General features: G+C 43.7%; 1 protein-coding gene across 6 annotated transcripts in view; it reads right to left on the bottom strand.

Moving 5' to 3' along the window:
- Positions 1–27,390, bottom strand: part of LOC109425258 (neurexin 1) — a 694,091-nt gene that overhangs the window by 448,331 nt on the left and 218,370 nt on the right. For all 6 annotated transcript variants that reach the window (XM_062846520.1, XM_062846524.1, XM_062846523.1 and 3 more), the window contains exon 5: positions 3,078–3,131. In XM_062846520.1, the coding sequence (XP_062702504.1) occupies positions 3,078–3,131 (54 nt within the window). The remainder of the gene's footprint in view (positions 1–3,077; positions 3,132–27,390) is intronic.

The raw sequence follows: 27,390 nt of genomic DNA, 5'->3' as shown, positions 1-27,390 counted from the left end.
ACCTTTTCGGCCTAAAGACCTTTTCGGCCTAAAGACCTTTTCGGCCTAAAGACCTTTTCGGCCTAAAGACCTTTTCGGCCTAAAGACCTTTTCGGCCTAAAGACCTTTTCGGCCTAAAGACCTTTTCGGCCTAAAGACCTTTTCGGCCTAAAGACCTTTTCGGCCTAAAGACCTTTTCGGCCTAAAGACCTTTTCGGCCTAAAGACCTTTTCGGCCTAAAGACCTTTTCGGCCTGAAGACCTTGGCATCCTAATGACTTTTGCGGACTAACGAATTTTGCAGCCCAATGACGTATTCAGCCTAAGGACCTATTCGGCCTATTGACCTGTTCGGCCTAATGACTGGGTCGAAAAGGTCCCTATTCGGCCTATTCAGCCTAATGACCTTTTCGATGAACAGATGTTTTCGAAACCGTAGCATATTTACATTCGTTCTGTTGTGAATACACCCAAATTCCATTTAAGTTGCGTTACTTAAATGGAGGGACCTTAATAGAATTTACTTTAATGGATTCGACTTAAATGGGGGTTTGAGTGTACGAGAAATAGGTTTCAAAAGTGTTCAAACCAGCACAATCGGACAGCCGGGTCGGTTAACAACTGGTCAGACTTTCACGAGAATCTTAATATTCATCATAGCCTCTTGGCCCTTTGTGTTTTCGCTCGCTGATTCACGGCTTTGGCGTTCCTTCGTTCCTAAGCATACCAATCAAACCGAACATTGACTGAAGACATTCGATGATTTTAATTTAAAACACTTCTTTCCCACTGTGACATTGTCACCCAATGCATGCACGTTCAGGGCTCGGCCGGCCAGGGTCAGGTCAGTTTCGTCCATAGACGGTTTGGAAATTTTACCACCGCCTACACACAGTCTCGGGGTTGGTTGGCTTTGTAAATAATGTAGCACCGTCGGAGCGTGCAGCTATTTATGAGACCTGACAGTGTACTGAGAATATGTGTGTCTGTGTATTTAACCCTCTAATACCCAACCCCGCCTTTAGACGGGGTATAGTTTGAGCATTTTTGTAATTTTTGTTTCGTGGGAAATCAAAAATTTTATATTTTTGGCTGATATTTAGGACTGTTTTGTATGTCTCAAAATAAGTTTTGGTGTATTTTAAAGCGTATTTACATTTTTTTAAAATCATTGAAAAATTGATGTCTTGGTCACCTTTTAGAAGTCATTGTTTATTTTGTATTGAATCGCTACAATTAACATATTTTAAATTTTTCCCAAACCATTCTATCCTTGTTTACTAGTTTAAGGCCATCGAATACAATCTAAAATTATTTTCTTCAAAATTACACGGAAAATAAAATTTTATATGAAAAAAAATTAAAATAAAAATATTTCTACAATAATCATAAAATCTCAAAATGTTTTCATCCCAAAAAATCCGTACCCTAAATAGGCTTCCAGGAAAAATATAAAAGTGTGGGGATGTTCAAAAATAAAAATTAGAAAAATCAAAAACTGAAATTCACGAAATCGAGAATTAAAAAGAATCGTCTTCCAAAACATGTTTAAATCGATTTTAGATGACGAAAAATGATATTTAGATCAAAATCAAAAATTTGGGTATTAGAGGGTTAAGATACCGATATGTGAGATCCACGATGCAGCACAGCAGCAGTCGTGGGTGGGATGTGGGATTATTAATGTGATTTTACGACAATTAATTACGGTGAAATTTAATTATCTGTCGTTTGAAAGCGGTCGGTCAGTGGGGTCTAATCTCTGCTTCGCAGCAATTATGGAAGATAAGAGGGGAAAAGTCGCTTGGGCAGAGTCTCGTGCCATTAGGATGAACTTTAAAGTGCTCAAGAAAATGGAGCGGAAACATTGCATCCCTTCAAGCATCCATCTCGAACGTCTTTTTTTTTTCAACTGTATCGACGATATTTTTATCCAGAGCCTAGTTCAAGAAGAACTGACATGTTGTGAGTATGTCGGGAATGGGATTCGATACCAGGTCCTCGACGTGACAGTCTTTAAACATCACACCAGGTGCGCTCATCGCAAAAAAAAAACAATTTCTTGATTTTACTTAGGCATCATGCAGGTCATTTAAATTATCGATTTGTTAGTGTTGCTAACATCTAATATCCAATTATTATAAACCATAGTAAACCACAATTTAAAATAACCCAGGTAGCGATAACTAATAAAATCAAGTGATACTGATTCAAAATTGTAGTAAGTTCAAAACTTTTGCTGGGCTAAAATCAGCTAATTCTGAACGCTTCCTCCAAACCATTAAAGAATTGTTTTAACTCAACAGGAGCCAATTTCTAAAGCGTGCAAATTACCCGATCCTCTATAGCTAATTACTGTGTCATTATATTTCTTTTCATCGCTTCTCGTTTGGAAAGAGTGTGGGGCTAGCGACGCACGGTCGGTGCTGCCTATCTCTCGTCTTCTGCGTTTGACATGAAAAAGTCGTTATCCACAGTGCTCGCACCGCCATCTGATGATGGAGGGAACACGAACGCCTATCAACACGCTCTGCTGTTGGCGCGCTAGCACACTTCCTTCCTTTGATGCCTTTGATGGGACAACACATGATGGGCGTGAACGCATCAACACTTGCCATTAAGTCCACCGGAAACCAGCTCTAAAGTAGCACAATTCAAAGGAAAATAAGTCATTTTTGGTTCATGTCGGCCAAATGATTCATAAAAATGATAGAAATCGATACTGACAATCAACAATTGAAACATTAAACGTTTGAATCTTATATCGACAGCAGTGATACTCATTACTCAATTTTCAAATGATAACAGTTTTCCATTTATTTTTCTTCAAACAAGAGGAAGATAACCAGTTTTATCAAATCAAATCCCTTAAATATTTATAGGGAATGGCACCCGACATGCCGTTTCATTGAAAATTTGAAATAAATATCTTAGAAACTATAGTGAAATATACTAGAAGTATTTAGAATCACCATAAAACCAAAATTAAAGATTTTTGGTTATATGGTGGATCTTGACACCTCTTTAAAACTAAATGGAGATCAAAATTACTTGGGAGTTACAAGGTACGATAAGAAACAAGCAAACAGCAGTACTTACCCTCGTAACTTTCTCTCGAGGAATGGCCGTCAAATCACATGGAGAATCACCGCACTGAAAAGATAAGAAAATAATGAACCATTAATAATTGAATGTAAAAAAAACAGTTCTAAATTCTTGCCAACTTAAAATTATACTCTTGCTATCCTTAAAATATATAATTTGTCTAATATCAACAAGAAAAATCGCCCAAAATATTCAGAAAGTATTCTCCCAAAATAATCCGGAAGGGATCTTCAAGATTTACCCGAAATTCAAAGGAAGCTATCTTGCAAAATCCTCAGGGAGAGTTCCATTGAAACGATGACTCGCTTGAAATCCTCCTCAGCAAGATCCTCAGCAGGATCTCCTTTAGAATTCAGTAAGATTCCCTTGGAATCCTCAGCAGGATTCTCTTGGAATCCTCAGCAGGATTCCCTTGGAATCCTCAGCAGGATTCCCTTGGAATCCTCAGCAGGATTCCCTAGGAATCCTCAGCAGGATTCCCTAGGAATCCTCAGCAGGATTCCCTAGGAATCCTCAGCAGGATTCCCTAGGAATCCTCTGCAGGATTCCCTTGGAATCCTCAGCAGGATTCCCTTGGAATCTTAAGCAGGATTCCCTAGTAATCCTCAGTGGGATTCCCTAGGAATCCAGAAATAGTAGGATTCCCTTGGAATCTTAAGTACGATTCCTTTGGAATCCTTAGCAGGATTCGATTGGAATCCTCATCAGGATTCGGCTTGAATCCTCAGCAAGATTCCGTTGGAATCCTCAGCAGAATTCCCTAAGAATCCTCAGCAGGATTCCCTTGGAATCCTCAGCAGGATTCCCTTGGAATCCTCAGCAGGATTCTCTTGGAATCCTCAGCAGGATTCTCTTGGAATCCTCAGCAGGATTCTCTTGAAATCCTCAGAAGGATTCACTTGGAATCCTCAGGAGGGTTCACTTGGAATCCTCAGGAGGATTGACTTGGAATCAGCAAGAGGATTCACTTGGAATCCGCAGGAGGATTCACTTGGAATCCGCAGGAGGATTCACTTGGAATCCGCAGGAGGATTCACTTGGAATCCGCAGGAGGATTCACTTGGAATCCGCAGGAGGATTCACTTGGAATCCGAAGGAGGATTCACTTGGAATCCGCAGGAGGATTCACTTGGAATCCGCAGGAGGATTCACTTGGAATCCGCAGGAGGATTCACTTGGAATCCGCAGGAGGATTCACTTGGAATCCTCAGGAGGATTCACTTGGAATCCTCAGGAGGATTCACTTGGAATCCTCAGGAGGATTCACTTGGAATCCTCAGGAGGATTCACTTGGAATCCTCAGGAGGATTCACTTGGAATCCCCGGAAGAATTCTCCCGGAATCCTCGAAAGGGTTCTCCTGGAATCCTCGAAAGGTTTCTCCCGGAATCCTCGGAAGGATTCTCCCGGAATCCTCGGGAGGATTCTCCCGGAATCCTCGGGAGGATTCTCCCGGAATCCTCGGGAGGATTCTCCCGGAATCCTCGGGAGGATTCTCCCGGAATCCTCGGGAGGATTCTCCCGGAATCCTCGGGAGGATTCTCCCGGAATCCTCGGGAGGATTCTCCCGGAATCCTCGGGAGGATTCTCCCGGAATCCTCGGGAGGATTCTCCCGGAATCCTCGGGAGGATTCTCCCGGAATCCTCGGGAGGATTCTCCCGGAATCCTCGGGAGGATTCTCCCGGAATCCTCGGGAGGATTCTCCCGGAATCCTCGGGAGGATTCTCCCGGAATCCTCGGGAGGATTCTCCCGGAATCCTCGGGAGGATTCTCCCGGAATCCTCGGGAGGATTCTCCCGGAATCCTCGGGAGGATTCTCCCGGAATCCTCGGGAGGATTCTCCCGGAATCCTCGGGAGGATTCTCCCGGAATCCTCGGGAGGATTCTCCCGGAATCCTCGGAAGGATTCTCCCGGAATCCTCGGGAGGATTCTCCCGGAATCCTCGGGAGGATTCTCCCGGAATCCTCGGGAGGCTTCTCCCGGAATCCTCGGAAGGATTCTCCCGGAATCCTCGGAAGGATTCTCCCGGAATCCTCGGAAGGATTCTCCCGGAATCCTCGGAAGGATTCTCCCGGAATCCTCGGAAGGATTCTCCCGGAATCCTCGGAAGGATTCTCCCGGAATCCTCGGAAGGATTCTCCCGGAATCCTCGGAAGGATTCTCCCGGAATCCTCGGAAGGATTCTCCCGGAATCCTCGGAAGGATTCTCCCGGAATCCTCGGAAGGATTCTCCCGGAATCCTCGGAAGGATTCTCCCGGAATCCTCGGAAGGATTCTCCCGGAATCCTCGGAAGGATTCTCCCGGAATCCTCGGAAGGATTCTCCCGGAATCCTCGGAAGGATTCTCCCGGAATCCTCGGAAGGATTCTCCCGGAATCCTCGGAAGGATTCTCCCGAACTCCTCGGAAGGATTCTCCCGGACTCCTCGGAAGGATTCTCCCGGACTCCTCGGAAGGATTCTCCCGGACTCCTCGGAAGGATTCTCCCGGAATTCTCGCAAGGATTCTCCCGGAATCCTCTGAAGGATTCTCCCGGAATCCTCGGAAGGATTCTCCCGGAATCCTCGGGAGGATTCTCCCGGAATCCTCGGGAGGATTCTCCCGGAATCCTCGGGAGGATTCTCCCGGAATCCTCGGGAGGATTCTCCCGGAATCCTCGGGAGGATTCTCCCGGAATCCTCGGGAGGATTCTCCCGGAATCCTCGGGAGGATTCTCCCGGAATCCTCGGGAGGATTCTCCCGGAATCCTCGGGAGGATTCTCCCGGAATCCTCGGGAGGATTCTCCCGGAATCGTCGGAAGGATTCTCCTGGAATCCTCGGAAGGATTCTCCCGGAATCCTCGGAAGGATTCTCCCGGAATCCTCGGAAGGATTCTCCCGGAATCCTCGGAAGGATTCTCCCGGAATCCTCGGAAGGATTCTCCCGGAATCCTCGGAAGGATTCTCCCGGAATCCTCGGAAGGATTCTCCCGGAATCCTCGGAAGGATTCTCCCGGAATCCTCGGAAGGATTCTCCCGGAATCCTCGGAAGGATTCTCCCGGAATCCTCGGAAGGATTCTCCCGGAATCCTCGGAAGGATTCTCCCGGAATCCTCGGAAGGATTCTCCCGGAATCCTCGGAAGGATTCTCCCGGAATCCTGGGAAGGATTCTGCCGGAATCCTCGGAAGGATTCTGCCGGAATCCTCGGGAGGATTCTCCTGATATTTTCGTAAGGATTCTTCCGGAATCCTCGGGAGAATTCTCCCGCAATCATAGGAATCCAGAATCTGCATTCTCCAGAAACACTAAGAAAGATTCTCGACAGGACTTTTTAAGGGTTTAGGCTAAAGTTCTGAGAAATCATCGCTTCTAGTTATGAGCATATATCTCAGCGGTTGAAGTTTGCTGCAATCACTATCCATCACCTCGCGACTGCACATCAAGTCCGAGTGTACTCTGCACGAGCCTCCATCTATCGCATCGGAAAGATTTATATCTGACAGGTCAATATCTCATCCTACCTCCATTTTCTCACCCACATTCACCCTCTTAAAATGATGACCACGCGACGACCGTCAAGAGCTCCAATGCCAATTCGACCGATAGAACCAATCTCGCGAATCGATGACGACGAACAGTACCCACTGCCAACCGCGGTGACCGTAAAGTAGAGGCTCGACAACCCAATCGTTCATAACACAGCAGCAATCCATCACGTCACCGCCCCCGGTTCCCCAATGTTCAACTGAGCTCGGACCCTTTTCCCGGTGGTGGTGGTCAGCAGGGTAGCCTCGCCCGTTTTGAACGTTGAAGAAAAATAATCATCCACGGTTTTTTTCGCAATCGATTTCACGCTCGGCTCCAATCGAACGGGACGACAACAGTCCCTCGACGACGATTGGTTCGGAGATTTTGCACAACTACTATCTAGGCCAGGGCAGAGACATCAACAACACATTCGACCGAGAAAAAAGGCCTGTCGGGGACGTTTGATTGCTCTCCGGAAAGTTTTTGCTTTGAGAGGAAGAAAGAGAAAAAAACTTTTCTATTCAGAATGTGCCAGCGAGTAATCAAAAGTCCACGATTTGGACTCTGTTATGGGCGGCGATGGTGGCGGTGTTTCTAGAATTGGGCGATTTGGCAGCAATCAACAACTATTTTGGACGATGGCGAATGCTGCCATCTGTTGGCGATGTCAATGATAACTCCCGAAGGTAGGCAACACAGCTGTAATAGTAAAACCCATCGTAATTTCTCAATTGCCGAGTCATCAATTGAGTTAACTTATTTATTTTATGGAGGACGATGATCCAAGCCCGAAAAGGGAACGTGCATTAATTACGTCACGTAAAAATGGCCGATTTTCAACACCGATGTCACGCTTTATATATGAGAACTCTAAAAAATGTCTATGGGTCGTTACACTTTGCTGAAACTCCCGCCACCTCCCCCCTCAAAGGGTGGCGTAATTTCTGGACGCTTCCAAATGTGATAGGCAAAAGACGTCCTTCGGAAATTCTTCCGTTCTTTTTTCTTCCAAGAATTTGACCTAGTTCCTGGTATATCATCATAGTGATTTACCGGGAACGAAAACTGAATCTCATCATCATAAATTCCACTTGGAAAACATCACAAAGTCCCTTAAATAACTGACAATTTTCAACGACTTATGACTACCCTTACTAGAATCTTGACGAACAAGACATCGAGAATGCGAATGGACTTTCTGAAAACCGCCCGAGGGAATCCTTTTCCCAGAGAAATGTGACCCTACCACCATTCTTCCCATTGCCCTAAGTGTGAGAAAACAGTAGGACGGACATCCCTTAACGTAACGAATGGTGGGACGACGGCACAATGATGGACCTGTTTACCTTTTTTATCAGTAAAGCACAGCCACCATCGGTCGTCCCCGACCACCGACCCATCGACTTACAGAGCCACGACCGGCCGTCTCGATAAACTGGAAATGACTGAGGAGTGTGGATTCCTTGGGAAGGGATTTACATTGTGTCGAAAAAAAAGTTGTTAGATGGATTTATTTTCTATTCTAGGACAAACGTCCTGCAGGAATCCCTGAGGGAGTTCCTGGAGGAATCCCTGAGGTAGTTCCTGGAGGAATCCCTGAGGTAGTTCCTGGAGGAATCCCTGAGGGAATTCCTTAGAATCACGTGGAATCCTCAGGATTCGCTTGGAATCTTCAGGAGGATTCACTTGGAATCTTCAGGAGGATTCACTTGGAATCCTCAGGAGGATTCACTCGGAATCCTCAGAAGGATTCTCTCGGAATCCTCAGGAGGATTCTCTCGGAATCCTCAGGAGGATTCACTCGGAATCCTCAGGAGGATTCACTCGGAATCCTCAGGAGGATTCACTCGGAATCCTCAGGAGGATTCACTCGGAATCCTCAGGAGGATTCACTCGGAATCCTCAGGAGGATTCACTCGGAATCCTCAGGAGGATTCACTCGGAATCCTCAGGAGGATTCACTCGGAATCCTCAGGAGGATTCACTCGGAATCCTCAGGAGGATTCACTCGGAATCCTCAGGAGGATTCACTCGGAATCCTCAGGAGGATTCACTCGGAATCCTCAGGAGGATTCACTCGGAATCCTCAGGAGGATTCCCTCGGAATCCTCAGGAGGATTCACTCGGAATCCTCAGGAGGATTCACTCGGAATCCTCAGGAGGATTCACTCGGAATCCTCAGGAGGATTCACTCGGAATCCTCAGGAGGATTCACTCGGAATCCTCAGGAGGATTCACTCGGAATCCTCAGGAGGATTCACTCGGAATCCTCAGGAGGATTCACTCGGAATCCTCAGGAGGATTCACTCGGAATCCTCAGGAGGATTCACTCGGAATCCTCAGGAGGATTCACTCGGAATCCTCAGGAGGACTCACTCGGAATCCTCAGGAGGATTCACTCGGAATCCTCAGGAGGATTCACTCGGAATCCTCAGGAGGATTCACTCGGAATCCTCAGGAGGATTCACTCGGAATCCTCAGGAGGATTCACTCGGAATCCTCAGGAGGATTCACTCGGAATCCTCAGGAGGATTCACTCGGAATCCTCAGGAGGATTCACTCGGAATCCTCAGGAGGATTCACTTGGAATCCTCAGGAGGATTCACGCGGAATCCCCAGGAGGATTAATCTGGAATCCTCAGGAGGATTCTCTCGGAATCCTCAGGAGGATTCTCTCGGAATCCTCAGGAGGATTCTCTCGGAATCCTCAGGAGGATTCTCTCGGAATCCTCAGGAGGATTCTCTCGGAATCCTCAGGAGGATTCTCTCGGAATCCTCAGGAGGATTCTCTCGGAATCCTCAGGAGGATTCTCTCGGAATCCTCAGGAGGATTCTCTCGGAATCCTCAGGAGGATTCTCTCGGAATCCTCAGGAGGATTCTCTCGGAATCCTCAGGAGGATTCTCTCGGAATCCTAAGGAGGATTCTCTCGGAATCCTCAGGACGATTCTCTGGGAATCCTCAGGAGGATTCACTTGGAATCCTCAGGTGGATTCACTTGGAATCCTCAGGAGGATTCACTTGGAATTCTCAGGAGGTTTCACTTGGAATCCTCAGGAGGTTACATTAGGAATCCCTGTTAGAATTTGCCTGCAATGCTAAAACAATTCACCTGAATTACATGGAGAAATTCCTCGGAGAATGTCTTGAGAAATTGGTCGTGGAATTCATAAAAAGTCCCTCGGGGAATCTCGGAGAATTGCTCAAGGAACCCTTAGGAAATTCCCGGAGAAATTTATCGACGAATTAATTGATAAATTCGTAAGGGAATTTTAAAGAATTTTAAAGAAATTCATTGAAAATTCCTTTGTAAAAATCGTGGTTTAATGGAAAAATCTGTAGGAATCCTTCTGGGATTTACTTTGTGGAATTCCTCAAGAGATTCCTGGAGTAATTCCTCTCAAATATTGTAGAGGAATCTCACGGGAAACTAGTGGATGATTCTCTTAGGCAAATTCCATAGGAATACCTTGACGAAACTATGGAGGAGCTTCTTAGGTCATTTTTATGTTAACGCGTTTTTTACTGATGTTTTAACGATTCACTAGAGCAGTTGATTTTATTTTATTATTTCATGTAGTGTCAGAGAGCTTAAAATGAGTTTGGAATTGCTTTCCGAGGGTTTCAAGACGATTTTAATGCGTTTTAGTGCGTTTAGTCCTTCCTTTTGCATCACGTTGGCAGCAGCTCGCTGACGTAGTGTACGACTTGGGTCAAAAATGAACCTAATACCAAATGAGGGTTAAGGAACTTTTAGGGGGTTTCAAAGAAGTCTCAAGGTTTTTCAAAGGGATTTAAGGGTGTTTATGGGCGTTTTGAGATGGATGAGGAGACTTCGCCTTGAAATAACTCATTAAAAACACCGTAACCTCTCTGAAAACCATGATACGCCTCTGAAACCCCCTCAAACGCTCAAGAACATCTCTAAACCATCTGAAACCATCTAGAACGCCTCCGAAACTTCCTAGAACGTCCCTGAAATACTCAGAAAATCCCATGAAATCTTCTGGTAAGTGGTGGACACTTCTGAAACCCTCTGGAACCCCTTCGAACTATCCCTGGAACGCCCCTGACACCTGCTGGAAACCGTATGAAACTCCTGAAACCCTGTCGATCCTCTCTGAAGCCCCTGAAGCCCCTCAGAACATCCGTGACACCCCCTGAAACTTCTCAAATCCCCGGAAAATCTCCTAAAAAAAAAAGTCCTCTAGAGCATCACTGGGACGCTCCTTAAACCCCATTGAACATCCTGTAACATCTGTTACATCCGGAAGAACATCACTGAAATATCACTGAAATCTTGGAACGCCCCTGAAAGCTCCTGGAACTCCATAGAGTATCCGTGGGACCTCCTGAATCCTCTGAGCCCCCGGAAAAATCTTTGAAATCCTCTAAAGCCCGCAGTTGGTACTTCACACAAGGTACACCATGATACGCCCCCGAAACCCCCTCAAACCCTCTAGAAAGTCTAAAACTCTCTACAAAGCCTAAAACCCTCTACAAAGCCTAAAACCCTCTGAAACCTTCTAGAACGCCTCCGAAACCTCCTAGAACATCTCTAAAACACTCGGAAAAGCTCATGAGAGTTCCACTCATGGAGTTCCACTTAGATATCTATGAAACACTCTGGAACATCTTAAGCCCTTCGAAGTATCCCTTGAACGCCCCTGAAAGCTTTTGAAACCGTATCGAACTCATGGAACCCTGTCGATCCCCTTCTGGAGCCCCTGAAACCCCACAGAACATCCGTAACACCCCTTGAAGCTCCTTAAACACCCAGAAAATCTCATAAAACCCCTGAAGCACCCCACTGGGACGCTCCAAAACCCTCTGGAGCATCACTGGGACGCTCCTGAAACCTCCTTGATCCTCCTGTTACATCCGGAACATCCCTGAAACAGCACTGAAATCTTGGAACGCCTCGGAAACCTCCAGGAAATCCAAAGAGCAACCGTGGCACCTCCTGAACCCTCTGAACCCCCGAAAAATCCCTGAAATCCTCTAAAGTCCGCTTAAAACGCTGGAGCACTCCTGGGATGTCTGTGTTATACCATCGTTCAACAATTGGATCAAGGATCCTGGATTGCTTGAGCTTGATTGACCGCCCGTAGTAGGTACTCCACACAAGGTACACTCATACAGGGAACCAATGTGATAGCTGCTTGGGACTAACAGGCATTTTTAGTGTAATGAGTGGTGCCTGCTACGTCTGGTTGTAAGTCAATGTGGCAAAGAAAATGATAGTGATGATTGCATTCATTTGCTCACTATATACGGCCGTTGAGTCCTCTGCGACTGCACAAGGTCATGTGGATGTCGGATTACATATTGTAAGGAAATGGTAATTTTTGGCATAGGGTTTATGCATGGGTGCATAGAAGCTAGGTGCAAAGGGGTTTTGTGTAATCGGATTACTGTGGAGCGGCACGGTTTAATTGTTGGCATAACTTGTAGGCGTTATGTGACAGATCGACACTGTTCGGTGGAAGTTGAAGGAAAGGGAAAAGGCTTTTTCTAATCGTTTCTGGCCCTAGTGATGGCTTTGAACATTCCTGAGAAAAGGGAGAGAGAGCAAGTAGTAAAAAAGGTACAAAGTATAAAGAAAGGAGAGAGCCAGGGATTCAACCCAGGACCTTCTGCATATGAATTAGAAGCGCTAGCCAGAATTACTAAACATCAATTAACCCGTAAACACCCGGGACGATCTACTTTTGGCAGAAATGCAATATCTTCTTTGTTTTAAAACAATTTACCCCGGAATTTTTTTATAGTCAAGGGGAATAGTTGTGCTAAAAAATGCATGGTACCTTCCCCCTTTGCACCCTCCCCCCATTTACTGGTAGCCGTGAACACGTGGCTTTTTTGTATTTTTTATGAATTCTACCTGTTTTTGCTCAAATTTCATCGTTTTGCTTAACATCAATAGTTTTTACTGATCCTTGACAAGCATAGTCTGTTGAAGTTTTGACTCCGAAGTTTGCGTCACAAATCCAACATTCTAATCCAAATTTGATACACGATGAATCATAACAGAACATAGTCTACGCTACTCAGAAAGCCTCAAAGTACTCCTAGAAAATTTATGGTACATGAATTGGGTGATCTAGGTCATCCAAACTACTCTGGAATTCATTTTTTATTTAAGATCTACAACATCTACTATCATTTGTGTTCACTCTGTTCAAGAAATATAGTCACGTTGATGCCCATTAGACCTCGCAATGTTACGAGCAATTGTGGTAGTTTGACATTCCGTGAAATACAAATGGCCTCCAAAACAATTTGAAGTTTACTTTACGATAACTACATCCTGTATTATGCTTAATTTGTAAAAAAAATATTCGTGGAATGTAGTCTATACTGCTGATGGAGCCTCATTGCACAACTATAATGCTAATGGTACATTCATGGAATATTCCAGGCTTTCCAAACTATTCTGGAATTAGGACCTTCAAGGTCTACAGGCTCTACTCTTGTTTCTGTTCACTCTATCGGCATAATTCTTTCACGATTGTGTCTGTTGGACTTCATAATATTACGAGTATCTCTATGTCTTGCTATTAGGGTGTTCACTGGCATACAAATAGACCCAATGTATTTTGAAGTATGGGTCTCAATATCTGTAAATCTAAGGATATTTTATTGTAGCAAACGCTCGCGGAACATAATCTACGCTACTCGTAGAGCCTCAGAGTGCAATTCTGATAGCTTAGCAATATCCACTTGGTGTTCTAGGCCATCCCAACTATTCTGGAATTCAAACCTTCAAGATCCACAAGCTTTACTCTCGAATCTCTTAACTTTATCGGTGTAGCTCCTCCAAAAAATCCTTCATGAATTCCTCCAAGACCTTCGCCAAGAATTCCTCGAAGAATCTTTCTAGGTATTCCTCCAAGAATTTTTGCCAATAATTCCTGGAAGAATTCATTCTGGAATTTTTCATGAAATTCCTCGATAATTCTTCCCAGAGTTCCTGCAAGAACTCTACCAGAAATTCCTGCAAGAATCCCTCCAGACATTTTTTCAAGAATTCTTCCAGAAATTGAAGAATTGCTCCAGATGTTACCCTAAAAAACCTGCCAAGAATTCCTCTAGGTATTTCTCCAGGAATTCCTCATAGATTTCTGCTAAGAAATTCTCCAAGCATTCCTACAGGAAGTCTTCCAAGGAAGTCTTCATCCGAGATTACTTTCAGGCATTGCTCCCGAAATTCTTCCAGGAATTTGTGAAGATTTTTTTCGAGGAATTCCAACAGAAATTACTTCAGGAAATCCTCCGGGAACTTCTTCAAGAATTCATCGAAGATTTCATCCAGGAATTCCTCCAGGGGTTTTGAAGGATTTCCTTGAGGAATTCCTGGAGGAATTTTTTAAATTTATTATTATATTTTATTTTTTATTTTCTGGAGTAATTCCTGGTGTACTTCCTGGAGAAATTCTTGGAGGAAATCCTGGAGGAATTCCTGAAGTATTTTCTGAAACAATTCCTAAAGGATTTCCCGTAGTTATTCCAGGAGAAATTCGTAGAGTAATTCCTGGAGTAATTCCTGGAGGAATTCCTGAAGGAATTACTCGAGTACTTGCTGCACGAATTTCTGGAATATATCCTGGAGTATATCCAGGAGGAATTCTTGGATGGAATAGATTCTAAGAGGAATTCTTAGCAGAGGTTTTGGAGGAATAACTGGAGAAGTTCGTGAAAACATTACTTGAGGATTTTTTGGAAAAATTCTTGGAGAAATTCCTGATGGGATTCTTAGAGGAATTCAAAACAGAATTCTTCGAGTTTTTCTGGAGCAATTCTAAGAGGAATTCTGGGAAGAAGTTTCGGAACAGTTCCTGGAGAATTACCTGAAGGAATTCTCGGAGGAATCCCTAAGGTTGTCCCAGGATTACAGTATTGTTCCGATTTTATCACGCCTATTTTTAAAAATTCTTTTAAGTATTCTACAAAATCTATACGCATTTTCAATATTTTTAACGTTCCAATCACGCCTTCAACATTCATCTTAAAGAAGAGGGGAAATACTTGCTCTCAAATGCAATGTCAAATGAATGAAAAATGAAAGACTGACGCGCGGAGGCCGTGATAAAATCGGAACATTACTGTATTTCCTTGCGGAATTTCCCAAGGTTTTCTGAAGAATCTTGCAGGTATTTATGAAGGAATTTCTAAAAGATTTTTGGATGAATTCTTGAAGGAATTTCATGTAAAAAAACTTTGGAGATATTCCTGGCGAAATTCCTGAAGAGATTCTTGTCAGAAGTCTTAGAGAGACCCCTGGAGAAATTTTTGGGGAAGGTAGTGTAGGATTTTTGGAGGAATTCCTGGATGAATTGTTTGAAAAATTCCATGAGAAAATCCTGGTGGAATTTCAAGAAGAATTTATTAACGAACTCCATAAAGAGTTCCTGGAGGAATTCCTGAAGGACTTCCTGTAGGAATTCCGTGAGAAATTTTTGGCGTAATTCCTTAACAATTTTCGGAGAAATTTCAGAGCAAATCCCTGAAAGAATTCTCGGACGAATCCTTAGAGTAATCCCAGGAGTACTTTCTTGAAGAATTACTAAAGGTTTCCTGAAGGACCCTTGGCGTATTCATCATCGGAGAATTTCTAGAGGAATACTTGAAAACATCCTGATGAATACCTGGAGGAATTCCTGGAAAAATCATCGATGAATTCCTGGAGAATTTCCTAAAGTAATTTCTGTTGGAATTACTTGGAGGAATTTCGGGAGAAATGCCTGAAAGTAATCTCGGATGAATCTCTGCAATAATTTTTGGAAAAAAAAATCTAGACGATTTCCTGCAGGTTTCTGGAGAAATTCTTTGAGGAATTTCTGGTGAAATTTTCAAATCTTCACAAATTCCTGGAAGAATTTCGGGAGAAATGCCTGAAAGTAATCTCGGATGAAGACTTCCTTGGAAGACTTCCTGGAGGAATGCTTGGAGAATTTCTTGGCTGAAATCTATGAGGAATTCCTGGAGAAATACCTAGAGGAATTCTTGGCAGGTTTTTTAGAGTAATATCTGGAGCAATTCTTGAATTTCTGGAAGAATTCTTGAAAAAATGTCTGGAGGGATTCTTGCAGGACTTTCTGGTAGAGTTCTTGCAGGAACTCTGGGAAGAATTATCGAGGAATTTCATGAAAAATTCCAGAATGAATTCTTCCAGGAATTATTGGCAAAAATTCTTGGAGGAATACCTAGAAAGATTCTTCGAGGAATTCTTGGCGAAGGTCTTGGAGGAATTCATGAAGGATTTTTTGGAGGAGCTACACCGATAAAGTTAAGAGATTCGAGAGTAAAGCTTGTGGATCTTGAAGGTTTGAATTCCAGAATAGTTTGGATGGCCTAGATCACCAAGTGGATGTTGCTTAGCTATCAGAATTGAACTCCGAGGCTCTACGAGTAGCGTAGATTATGTTCCGCGAGCGTTTGCTACAATAAAATATCCTTAGATTTACAGATGTTGAGACCCATACTTCAAAATACATTGGGTCTATTTGTATACCAGTGGACACACAAATAGCAAGACATAGAGATACTCGTAATATTATGAGGTGCAACAGACACAATCGTGAAAGAATTATACTGATAGAGTGAACAGAAACAATTGTAGAGCCTGTTGACTTTGAAGGTTCTAATTCCAGAATAGTTTGGAAAGCCTGGAATATTCCATGAATGTACCATTAGCATTATAGTTGTGCAATGAGGCTCCATCAGCAGTATAGACTACACAGCATAGACTACATTCCACGAATATTTTTTTTACAAATTAAGCATAATACAGGATGTAGTTATCGTAAAGTAAACTTCAAATTGTTTTGGAGGCCATTTGTATTTCACGGGATGTCAAACTACCACAATTGCTCGTAACATTGCGAGGTCTAATGGGCATCAACGTGACTATATTTCTTGAACAGAGTGAACACAAATGATAGTAGATGTTGTAGATCTTAAATAAAAAACTGAATTCCAGAGTAGTTTGGATGACCTAGATCACCCAATTCATGTACCATAAATTTTCTAGGAGTACTTTGAGGCTTTCTGAGTAGCGTAGACTATGTTCTGTTATGATTCATCGTGTATCAAATTTGGTTTAGAATGTTGGATTTGTGACGCAAACTTCGGAGTCAAAACTTCAACAGACTATGCTTGTCAAGGATCAGTAAAAACTATTGATGTTAAGCAAAACGATGAAATTTGAGCAAAAACAGGTAGAATTAAAAAGTGTAGAATTAGCTTAAGTTAAAATACACATAAATACAAAAAAAATAAAAAAAATAAAAAGGTAGAATTAATAAAAAAAAATACAAAAAAAAGACACGTGTTCACGGCTACCAGCAAAAGGGGTGAGGGTGCAAAGGGGGGAGGTACCATGCAGTTTTAGCACAACTATTCCCCTTGACTATAAAACAAATTCCGGGGTAAAATGTTTTGAAACAAAGAAGATATTGCATGTCTGCCAAAAGTAGATCGTCCCGGGTGTTAACTGGTTAATAACAAGGTATTCAGACCCGTATCCAGTTATCCTAATTCAGGGTATTCTTGTAATAATTTCTCGAAGAAATTCTTTATGATATTCCAGGATACATCTCTGGTGGAATTCCAGGATGAATGTCTAACAGTTTTTGTAACGAAAAAACTGGATTCCACGAGTAAGCGCATTTTTTCGTCACACTGTGCAACAACATGAAATCCGATTGTGAATCATTTATTTTGTCCCGTAATATAATCGTCATCGTCTTTGTATCACAGCTGCAAGGAAATAGTTATTTATGCAACAAGTTGCAAAATGATGATTTTTTCAGCACGAGTCGTACATTTATCCAACGAGGCTTGCCGAGTTGGATAAATACGACGAGTGCTGAAAAAATCGAGTTTTGCAACGAGTTGCATACAAAGTTTTTTGTAATTGCAAAAAATACCCATTCAGTATAATCCTTGGTACAATCTTGCTACACGTACCTGTATCAAGACGAACCACGTGGCAGCATTCATGCGCGTCAGCGTGGTGCTTTTGTTTGATCAGGTAGGCTATGATAGGCTAGGTGTCAGACATTTGCTCCCGTCGTCGTCATCAGGCTTGGCATTGATCACCGTTGGCAATCACTTTCACGTAACCAAAACCAACTCTACGCGTTCACAGTCGTGCCATCGCAATAGGCTCTTCAAATCGTCTATGGCGTTGCTCGGGAACACTTCAGGCTACGAACGTCAATCGAACGCTATAGTAACCATAGAACAAATCAATGAAGTTCTTCAAACAATGAACTTCATCGGTTACTGAATTGACGGTCAAGTCAAGACGGTCACTGCAGCAGTTACATAACTACTGTGGTAATTTAAATTACCTGGATGCTGTAAATTCCGAATGCTGCGAATCAATCTTGGTATTACTTTTTCATTTCAATATTTAGATGAAAAAAAAAAAGAATAAAACCCAAAAGCGCATGACGGCACAAATGAAGGTGAATTGACCTGGTTTTCAAAAGGTTTTTTCACGGGTTCTTACGAATTTAGTCTACTATATATTTTGTTTCTTCTATTTATGTCGAGTGACGGAATATTTACAGAATAAATGGTAAACTGAACCTCGCTCATTTGATCAGCACCTCCGAATCGATGTGATACGCCGCATCTAACGGCGCCGTTTCGAGAGTGGGGTCCTCACTTTCCACCCAGCCCGGACTTCCAATGAGCCATTTTAGGAACCGACAACAATGTTGATGATGATATTGATTTTCACGGGTTAGGACGCATGCTCCTCATAGAGTTGGATGGGCTGCTGTAGTTGAGTCACGTCATTCAGTAACGGTACAACTTGAACTGACCAAAACTAACGAAGACTTGGACGACTTGCGGAGCCTGAATTGGATGGACAATTGAGAAAAGGACGACGGAAGTTATATAACTTCATTGAAAAAGAATGCAGCAGAATAAACAACGTATATACCCTTTTAAAGACACGGACACGTTCAATGCTTCCAGTGAGCTTTTCGCTCTTTGAAGGAAGCACGACACTAGACAACGGACTAGCATGCAACGCCCAATGGCACAGCCGAAAACTTTTCCTGACAGCTGCGGCGGGAATCGAACCCGCGCTCCTCAGCACGATGCGACTAAGAGCTTGGTGACCCTAGCCGCACGACCACGGAGCCGCACAATAAGAAATAATGAAAATGAAACAAAAATGTATCCATAATATTATTTACTGTAACACATTTTAATTCAATATTTTTTCGCTTTATTACGTTCACTGAAATGCCTATTATATTGCGTGGGGGTTAGAAATACGGCAGGAGTTGATTACTGTAGGCATTAGGGTTCTTCCGGGACTTTCAGTTCTAGATGGAACTGAGCAGCAAAAAATCCAATAATTATTTGGCGGAATTTCATTGGTAAATATTTGAGAGCATCTAACCTACGATATCAATCGGTTATCATGAATCCAGATTTCCTTCCACTAGAATAATGGTTTGACTTTGAATTTTATAGAATTACGAATAAAACTTATGAAATCTTACTATAAATCAATTCATCCATTGATACAAGGGCTTTCTTCGGTTGGTGGTGGTGTTTTCACATTTAAAAATCCTGATTGTAAGGAGACTTCAACTACGTTTACAGCGCGTACAACTCTTGACTGACGGTTAATTTGCTGACGGTCAGTGTATAAGACCTTCAAACAAAGAAACAAATCGTCACGGTCACCTTTGGTTTCTTGATTACGACTTTTCTATTAGCGTATACGACCAATGGTTACTACCATCGAGTCCGCTAATGAAGGATCATTAGAATAAAACCATAGCACACTTGTGAGTATCGTGACCAATGCCAAGCCTGGTCGTCATACCGCAACCGCACCATGGGCAAGAGCAAAAGTAGCTTCAGCTGCTGCTTCTACGCCTGATCTGCAGTCTTAATCTGAATCTGAATAGTCCTGATTCGGATTCGAGCTCATCAGAGGATGTAGAAGTAGCAGCTGTGTCTACGGTAGCCTCGAAAGTTATCGAAAATTGGGTTCTGGCAAAGGTGCCGAAAAGTACTACTTTTCAGCACTCTTAAGAGTGCCGAAAAGTAGTACTTTTCGGCACTTTTGTTTTAGTGAAGAAAAGTAGGCCGTTTTAACATTACAACCGCGAGTGAAAAGTAGGGGAAAATGCAACGCAATTACAAAAAGTGTTTTTATCGCGTTAGATTGCCGCCAGCTACGCCACAGCACCGTTGCCATTGCCCGTTGTTTTCCGCCTGCTCCCTACGAAAGTTGAACACTTTTAATTCCAGCAAAAAATATACAATTGGTTTGCTGCAGATTGCAGATGGAATCTAGTAGCTTTTAGATTATTTATTATATGATGTATGTTGTATGTGATTATTTTGGGAGAATGTTTTTACCTAATTGGAGATGTGTTTCGGTGAAATGGCTCCCTTCTAATAGTTAAGGTTTTTAAAGCTAAATCCAAGTTTTTGGAAAATTTGAAATGTGTCGCTGATTCACAAATGTTGGTCTAGAAGATGCGCAAATATATAATCAAATTCATTGATTAGTTTGAACGTTTATCCCGCATCTAATACGTTCATTGAAAAAGCGTCCATTTGGCATAACCACTCTGAGCATCTCCAACCTTGACTTCTCCCGACCAGCCGATCACACCACACGGTGTCAAAATTTTGCTTATTATCGAACTTCCATGTACCTCGGATGTTTCTTCATAGAATGTTAGAATTCCGGCTATAATTTATAAATGCAAAATTTGAAAATATTCTATCGGGGAAAATTTGAGTTAGATGAGTTTTTAGGTGTTTTCCATACTAAAAATCAATAATTACTATTTTAGCCCAAAAAACGTCCCATACAAAATGTATGAAAAAATTTTCGCCGATGAAATATTTTCTAGTTTTCCGATTATGAATATATAGCCCAAATACTAGTCATTGTCGAAGAGTTGTACATGAATGTTCGATAATAATCGACATGTTGACACCGTGCACCATCCCTTGTCTTTTGGGAAAGGTGTTTCCCTTTCTACTTCTATGAGTAAATCAGATTTCCCGTCTCTCCTCCTGCTCAGAGCAAATCCACCTGTCCCCAAGATGTGTGAAATCCTACACGGTTACAGAAGTTACACAGATTTGTGTACTACTAGATCAGCCTCACCGCTGTGTCAAATGTACACAGATACTTTTCCGGCTCCAGCGCTAGCATAAAAACAAAATTAACAATTATTTTTGCATTGATCGATTCCTGATAATGCATGTCATCGTTCAGAGAAAATTAGTTATGAACTTTGCTCCCATACCAGCGCTAGAGCCAGAAAAGTGACTGTGTACATTTGACACAGGGGTGGAAGCTGATCTAGTAGTACACAAATCTGTGTACATTGTACACAAGCCTGTGTTGTTTCGTTTTAGGGTGTAGCATAAAATTCACTCAAAATATGAAGTGCGCTCCCTTCCCATCGCCCAGCTTGGTGGTGGAAATGGCGAGTCACCTTGTCCCTCCTAACTCGCAGCAGAAGGGCAAGATTATGAGCTTTCTTCGCATTTTTGGATTTTCTTTCTTCCAGGCGCACTTTTCCTTCTCAAAAGGAGAACCTCCTCCTCTTTCTTCTGGTTGACCTCGTCCGTGAGTCGTCCTCTTTGGGGAGAAGCACTTCATCTTTCGATCTGTCTCTCTCCCTCCCCACTATCTACGTGCGCAAATCTACCTTCGCATTGTGGTGGATGGGATGACTGTCGCCTGAGGACCGGACCGCTAGGTGGCGGCGCTTCACATTTCTGAGAAAATCATGAAAAGCAAGAAGGGAAAAGATGGAGGAAGTGAGGGAGGAAGGAAATTTGTAGTCACAACGCGTTAGATTCGGTTTTTCTTTCGCTTCGTGGAACTCTCCCGGCGGCTAGACTTTTGCTTGCGCTGAATGCAGAAACGTTTGCGGGGAACGAACCTTGAAGGTGAAACCGGTGATAAATTTTTGGCTTCGGTTCCAATTTTACTGCTGCACTACCCGAGTGGAAGAAGTTTTTGGAAGTGGAACAAAATTGACTGCGTTCTCCTAGCAATAGTTATGGTAGATATGAAAGATGCAAAATGTCTCCCGCTTACGTAGAATGTACCCTATTGAACAAAAGAGTAGTAATACAGTGTGAGATTTTTGAAAAATTGAAGGAATCCACAAGAGTATTAAATAAAGGTATCAGGTATCAGTAGGTCGGCTCTAGAGGCACGTTCTCCTCCATTCGGGAAATTTGTGCCATCGCCATGAACACGAGCCTATTCATCATTTACCTGACGGAGAAGGGAAGGAAAAAGGATAGGACATGGGAAAGGACAGGTAAGGGAATAGGATCGTCATACTCGCAAAAGCGTACCACAATGGGTTCACATAGCGTCCTGAAAAGGACACTGTAATAACGCATAAGCGTACCACAATGGGTTCAAACAGCGCCCTGAGAAGGGCACTGTAATAACGCATAAAGCTTAAAGAGAGCCTATAGCTCTTTACCACAGCGGGTCAAGAACAACAGAACGTCCTGAAGATTCAGGTTTCTGAAGTCAGTTTCACTTAATAAGTGTTTCCCGAGTACTCGGAAACGCAATTGCGCAAAAACTGGACAGTTACATATTAAATGATACGAAGTTCCATAATCGGATTCACAGCTATCACAGGCAAATGAATCAGCTTGCTGAATATTCGCCATGTGATAACTGAGTCGGCAGTGGCCAGTCAATGCTTTGACCAGCATGCTGCAATTCTGCTTTGACAGATTTGTTAGATACTTTGCCACCCCTAGAGATGGCTCAGTACAATACAATTTTGTTTGACGACATGACTCCAAACTATTCCAGTATTGTTTGTGCTGAGTGGCAGCCCAGGTGTCAATCTGAAGCTTTACCCAACACTTGGATACCGGAATAGCTGGCTCAGGGCCAATGAAGTCATGTGATGCTCCAGTGCGAGCTAACTCATCAGCCAATTCATTTCCAGCGATGGAAGAATGGCCAGGTACCCATACAAGGTGAACAGCGTTTGCTGAATTCAGCTCCTCGATTTGAGTTCGACAAGCGATAACTATCTTCGACCTGGAGTTGGCCGAAGCAAGTGCTTTAATAGCAGCCTGGCTATCTGAACAGAAGTATATTACTTTGCCCATTACGTGCTGCTGAAGTGCTGATTGCACTCCGCACATAAGAGCAAAGATTTCGGCCTGAAAAACGGTGCAGTGTCTACCAAGTGAATAAGACTGATACAGCCTTAGCTCACGAGAATAAACACCAGCACCTGCTCGACCTTCGAGAAGGGAGCCATCAGTGTAACATACGATGCCGTCTGAAATACTTCTCTCCAGATAACCAGATGTCCACTCTTCCCGGGAAGGGAATTTCGTGGAAAATGTCCTATATGGAAAATTACAAGCAATTGTAAGATCACTTGGAGCAAGGACAATTTTGTCCCAATTCACCAAAAGTGGAAACAACGAGGTGTGTGTTGAACTGCGGTTCACAGGAGTTTCCTCTAGTAAACCGAGTACCCATAGACGGTAAGTGCAAGAAAGTGCTTCTTGTTTGAGATGAATGTGTAGTGGGGCAACGTCAAAGAGAACTTCGAGCGCTGCCGTAGGCGTTGAAGAGAACGCTCCAGACATCGCCATTAGGCACATCCTTTGGAGATGGCCTAATTTTGATTGGACCGTTCTCACTTCGCCCTTTTGCCACCACACAAGACATCCATAAGCCAATATTGGACGAACAACAGTTGTGTAAATCCATTTGATATACTTGGGTTAAAGACCCCAAGTTGTACCAAAGGTTCGCCGGCATTGCCCGAAGGCCATACAAGCTTTCTTGATTCTGAACTCAACATGAGGTGTCCAGGAAAGCTTGGAATCAAGAATGACTCCAACGTACTTTACCTGTTCAGTCACATTGATTTCAGAATCAAAGAGACGTAAAGATCGAACACCATTACGGTTTCGCTTTTCCGTGAAAAGAACAATAGATGTTTTACTCGGATTTACCGAAAGGCCATATTGGCGACACCAACCCTCAACTACCTGAAGAGCGTTTTGCATCAGGTCGAAAAGGGTGCTGATGCACATACCGACTAACAATGTTAGGTAGTCGTCGGCAAAACCATAAGTAGGAAAACCGCTATTATTGAGTTGCCTCAATAGCGTATCTGCTACGAGATTCCACAAAAGAGGTGATAAGACTCCCCCTTGGGGGCATCCACAAACACTCAATTTCCTAATCGCCGCTTGACGCAATGTCGAGAAGAGATGTCGGTTTTTGAGCATTTGGTGAATCCAATTGGAAATCATTGGAGATATACCGTGACCCCGTGCGGCTTCCAATATGGCATCGAAAGGCACGTTGTCAAAGGCACCCTCGATATCTAAGAAAACACCCAAGCAGGATTGCTTTTGAGCGAATGCCTTCTCGATATCGTAAACAACTTTGTGTAAAAGAGTCACAGTGGACTTACCAGATTGGTAGGCATGTTGGTTCACATGAAGAGGCACGTTGGCCAGATAAACATCACGGATGTGATGATCCACAATGCGTTCTAAGCATTTCAGAAGAAAAGAGGTCAAACTGATAGGTCTGAAGCTCTTTGCTTCTTCATACGACGCGCGACCCACTTTCGCAATAAACTTCACAGTAATATCCCGCCAGGATTTGGGAATATACCCTGTATCAAAACTGCAAACAAGTAGTTGTTTCAAAATATGTTTGAAATGATCAAATCCCTTCTGAAGCAAAACAGGATAAATCCCATCTGCCCCAGGAGATTTGAAAGGAGCAAAGCTATTAACCCTCAAAAGCCCTAGACGAACCACTTTTTTTCAATCGGCTACTACTCAAAGACCATACAATCAAAAAATTTGAAACCAATTTTAAATTGAATGCGGTTACTTGGTCTTCCAATATCTGGGTGTGGCATCCCCCCTGACCCCTCCCCCATTTCTGGGTATTGAGAAATGCCTTGCCACGGGGGAATTTTTCGGTAATTTTATTGAATATCACACATATTATCATTCTGAAATTTGTATTGTAAAATGTATTTGGCCATAAAATGATCGCTCTGTGCTATGGGCATGCCACCGCTACGGAACCAGTTCCGGACGTTCAGGTTTCCGGACATAATCTCCGGAGGAATCTGCTACACACTGTTTACTAAGGTTCGCATTCATAATCCTTTTTTCCGGCTTCAAATGTTGAATTTAGAAGTATGATGTCTTAGAAGAGTTTGTTCTATATACTTAATTCTTTATTTTAAAATTTTCACCTAGATGATTAATCCACCTAAAAGTGCGATAGGAATTCACTTTTCTCAAAAATGAAGATAGAGTATCTCTTCTACAAAGTTGCAGAAAAGAGTATTGTAGGCGTGGAATTTGTGGACGATCCCCATCTAGCCAGATGAGCACCAATTAGTTCAATTTCTCCTTAACCACTCACTCTCTGACACACACGAGTATTGTTAAACTACACATTTCCTATTCTTTTATATTAATAAAGTTAGTTATATTGAGTTCGTTGAGCCGTATACACGCGTTTTTTCAATCTCGTTCCGAATCGGATTGGGGAAACGTCCGCCGGGTTTTTTTTCCGAGTTTAACACGCCGTTCGTCGTACTCCGGGCACCATAGTGGTCCTTCGAACCGGATCCGGGACAATTGGTCAAGTGTGCGTCTAACCATACTTTCCCCACCCCGCGCCGTCGTTGTGATCCGGAGTCTAACCGTCGCGTCCGTCAAAGTGTTCGCGATCGCCATGAAAAAGTTAATCCGCGAAAGAAAAACCCTCGAGGCTCGACTGAAACGCGTTGTCGAGGATGTAGCAGACCTAACACGTGGTGAGCGTAGTGAGGCTGTGGAGGACGTGGAGCTCCTCACCGAACTGGACAGCGTAGACCAGATCTGGGCAGCTTACCTCATCGTTCACAAGCAGATGCTGGAGCTTTGTGAAGATGAAGAGGAAGACGAAATCCTGTCGCAGTTCGAAACCTTCGATCGAAGCATCGTGGCCCTGAAAAACAGCTTGCGCAAACAACTGAAACGGTTGGACTTTTGTTCTACTCGCCGTGAAGCCACAACGCAAGATGGCGGCGATGCCATTAAACAATTAGCCGAACAGCAAGCTGATTTTTTCCGTATGATGTCCACTCATTTCAACACATCCGCTGCTTCTACGAGTATTGGTTCTACTCCTGCAGCTGCAGCTTCAACCACGCTGCCCCATCCTGACCTCAAGCTACCCCGCATGAACCTTCCCGTTTTCAGCGGGAATATTCTAGACTGGCCCTCGTTCTATGACCTCTTTGAAAGTGCCGTTCATAGCAATCCCTCGCTGCAGGATAGCCAGCGGTTGTATTTCTTAAAAACCAACCTGGCCGGCGAGGCAGCGTCTCTCGTATCTCATCTGAAGATCGAAGATGCCAATTACGCACCAGCGCTTGCGAAATTGAAGGAGAGATACAACAAGCCGCTCAACATTGCTGCTCAACACATCCAGCGTTTTCTGAGCCAGCCTGCGATGACCTTGCCTAGTGAAAGTGGCTTACGCTCGCTCCACGATGTGTCCGATGAAGTTGTTCGAGCGCTCAAGGCCATGGGCAGAGAGGATCGGGATATTTGGATCCTCTACATTCTGGTGGAGAAATTGGACCCCGAGACGAAACAATTATGGTGTCAGAAGAGAGCTGAGTTGCAGGATGGAGAAATCACTCTCGAGCGGTTTCTCAAGTTCGTCGACGCTCAGAGTTCTGCATTGAGTGCCATGAAGCAGAGTCGCCAACGTCCCACGACAACCGCTAAATTCGCTGCAAAGTCACACCCTAGACCAGCCTCTACTCTGGTGTCACTCACCGAACAAGCTGCTAGGGTAAACTGTTCGTACTGTTCAAAATCGCCTCACAAGTTGTACCAGTGTGGCAGATACAACCACTCCAGTGCTACTGAACGCTTGGATTTCGCTCGTAAGCAAAAGCTATGCTTCAATTGCCTCAAGCAACATCGGAATGAACCATGCCAATCCGGTAATTGCAGAAAGTGTCGTCAATCTCACCACACACTGCTGCATGATGCTTTCGTTCCACACACAGTGCAAGTGCCCACGAGCTCGTGCCCCACCGACACGACATCGACAACGGCTGCGCCCAGCCGCTCACCGCCCTGCCAGTCGCTGATCTCTGCTCTCGCGACGAAAATAGTCGACACGAACGTTCTCCTCTTGACCGTTACTATCAACGTGCTGGACCAATACGGCAGACCACGCACATGCCGCGCGGTGCTTGATTGTGCGTCTCATGCGAGTTACATCACCAAAGACTTGTGTGCTGTGTTAGGGTTACCAGTGGCTGATATCGATTTCGAATTTGGTGGTATCGCTGGTTCAAGTGGCTATGCAAGCAAAGGAGTGCTCGTTCCCTTTTCGTCGCGCTGCTCCGCGTATCGTGACGTTGTACCGTGCGTGATTTTGGACAAAATTACATCGGAATTGCCATTAAAGTGTGTTGATGTGACCGATTGGCCGATTCCCGATTCAATTCACCTGGCTGATCCCCAGTTCAATCATCCAGGGAAAATTAGTATGCTGCTGGGAAACAAGTTGTTCTTCCAGCTACTCGAGCCTGGGACCATCAATCTCAGCACCGATAGCAGTCTTCCAGTTCTGCAAAACACTAAGCTTGGCTGGGTGTTCTCGGGGGCGTACAAGGAAGCCTCTCAACCGTCCTCTTCTCAATCTAGTTCCTGCTTCTTGGCGGTCGGCAACGACACACTATCTGAGCA

Source organism: Aedes albopictus, chromosome 1, assembly GCF_035046485.1.
Source record: "Aedes albopictus strain Foshan chromosome 1, AalbF5, whole genome shotgun sequence".
NCBI lineage: Eukaryota > Metazoa > Arthropoda > Insecta > Diptera > Culicidae > Aedes > Aedes albopictus.
The sequence above is the reverse complement of the archived record's forward strand: the minus strand, read 5'-3'. Positions and strand labels throughout refer to the sequence as shown.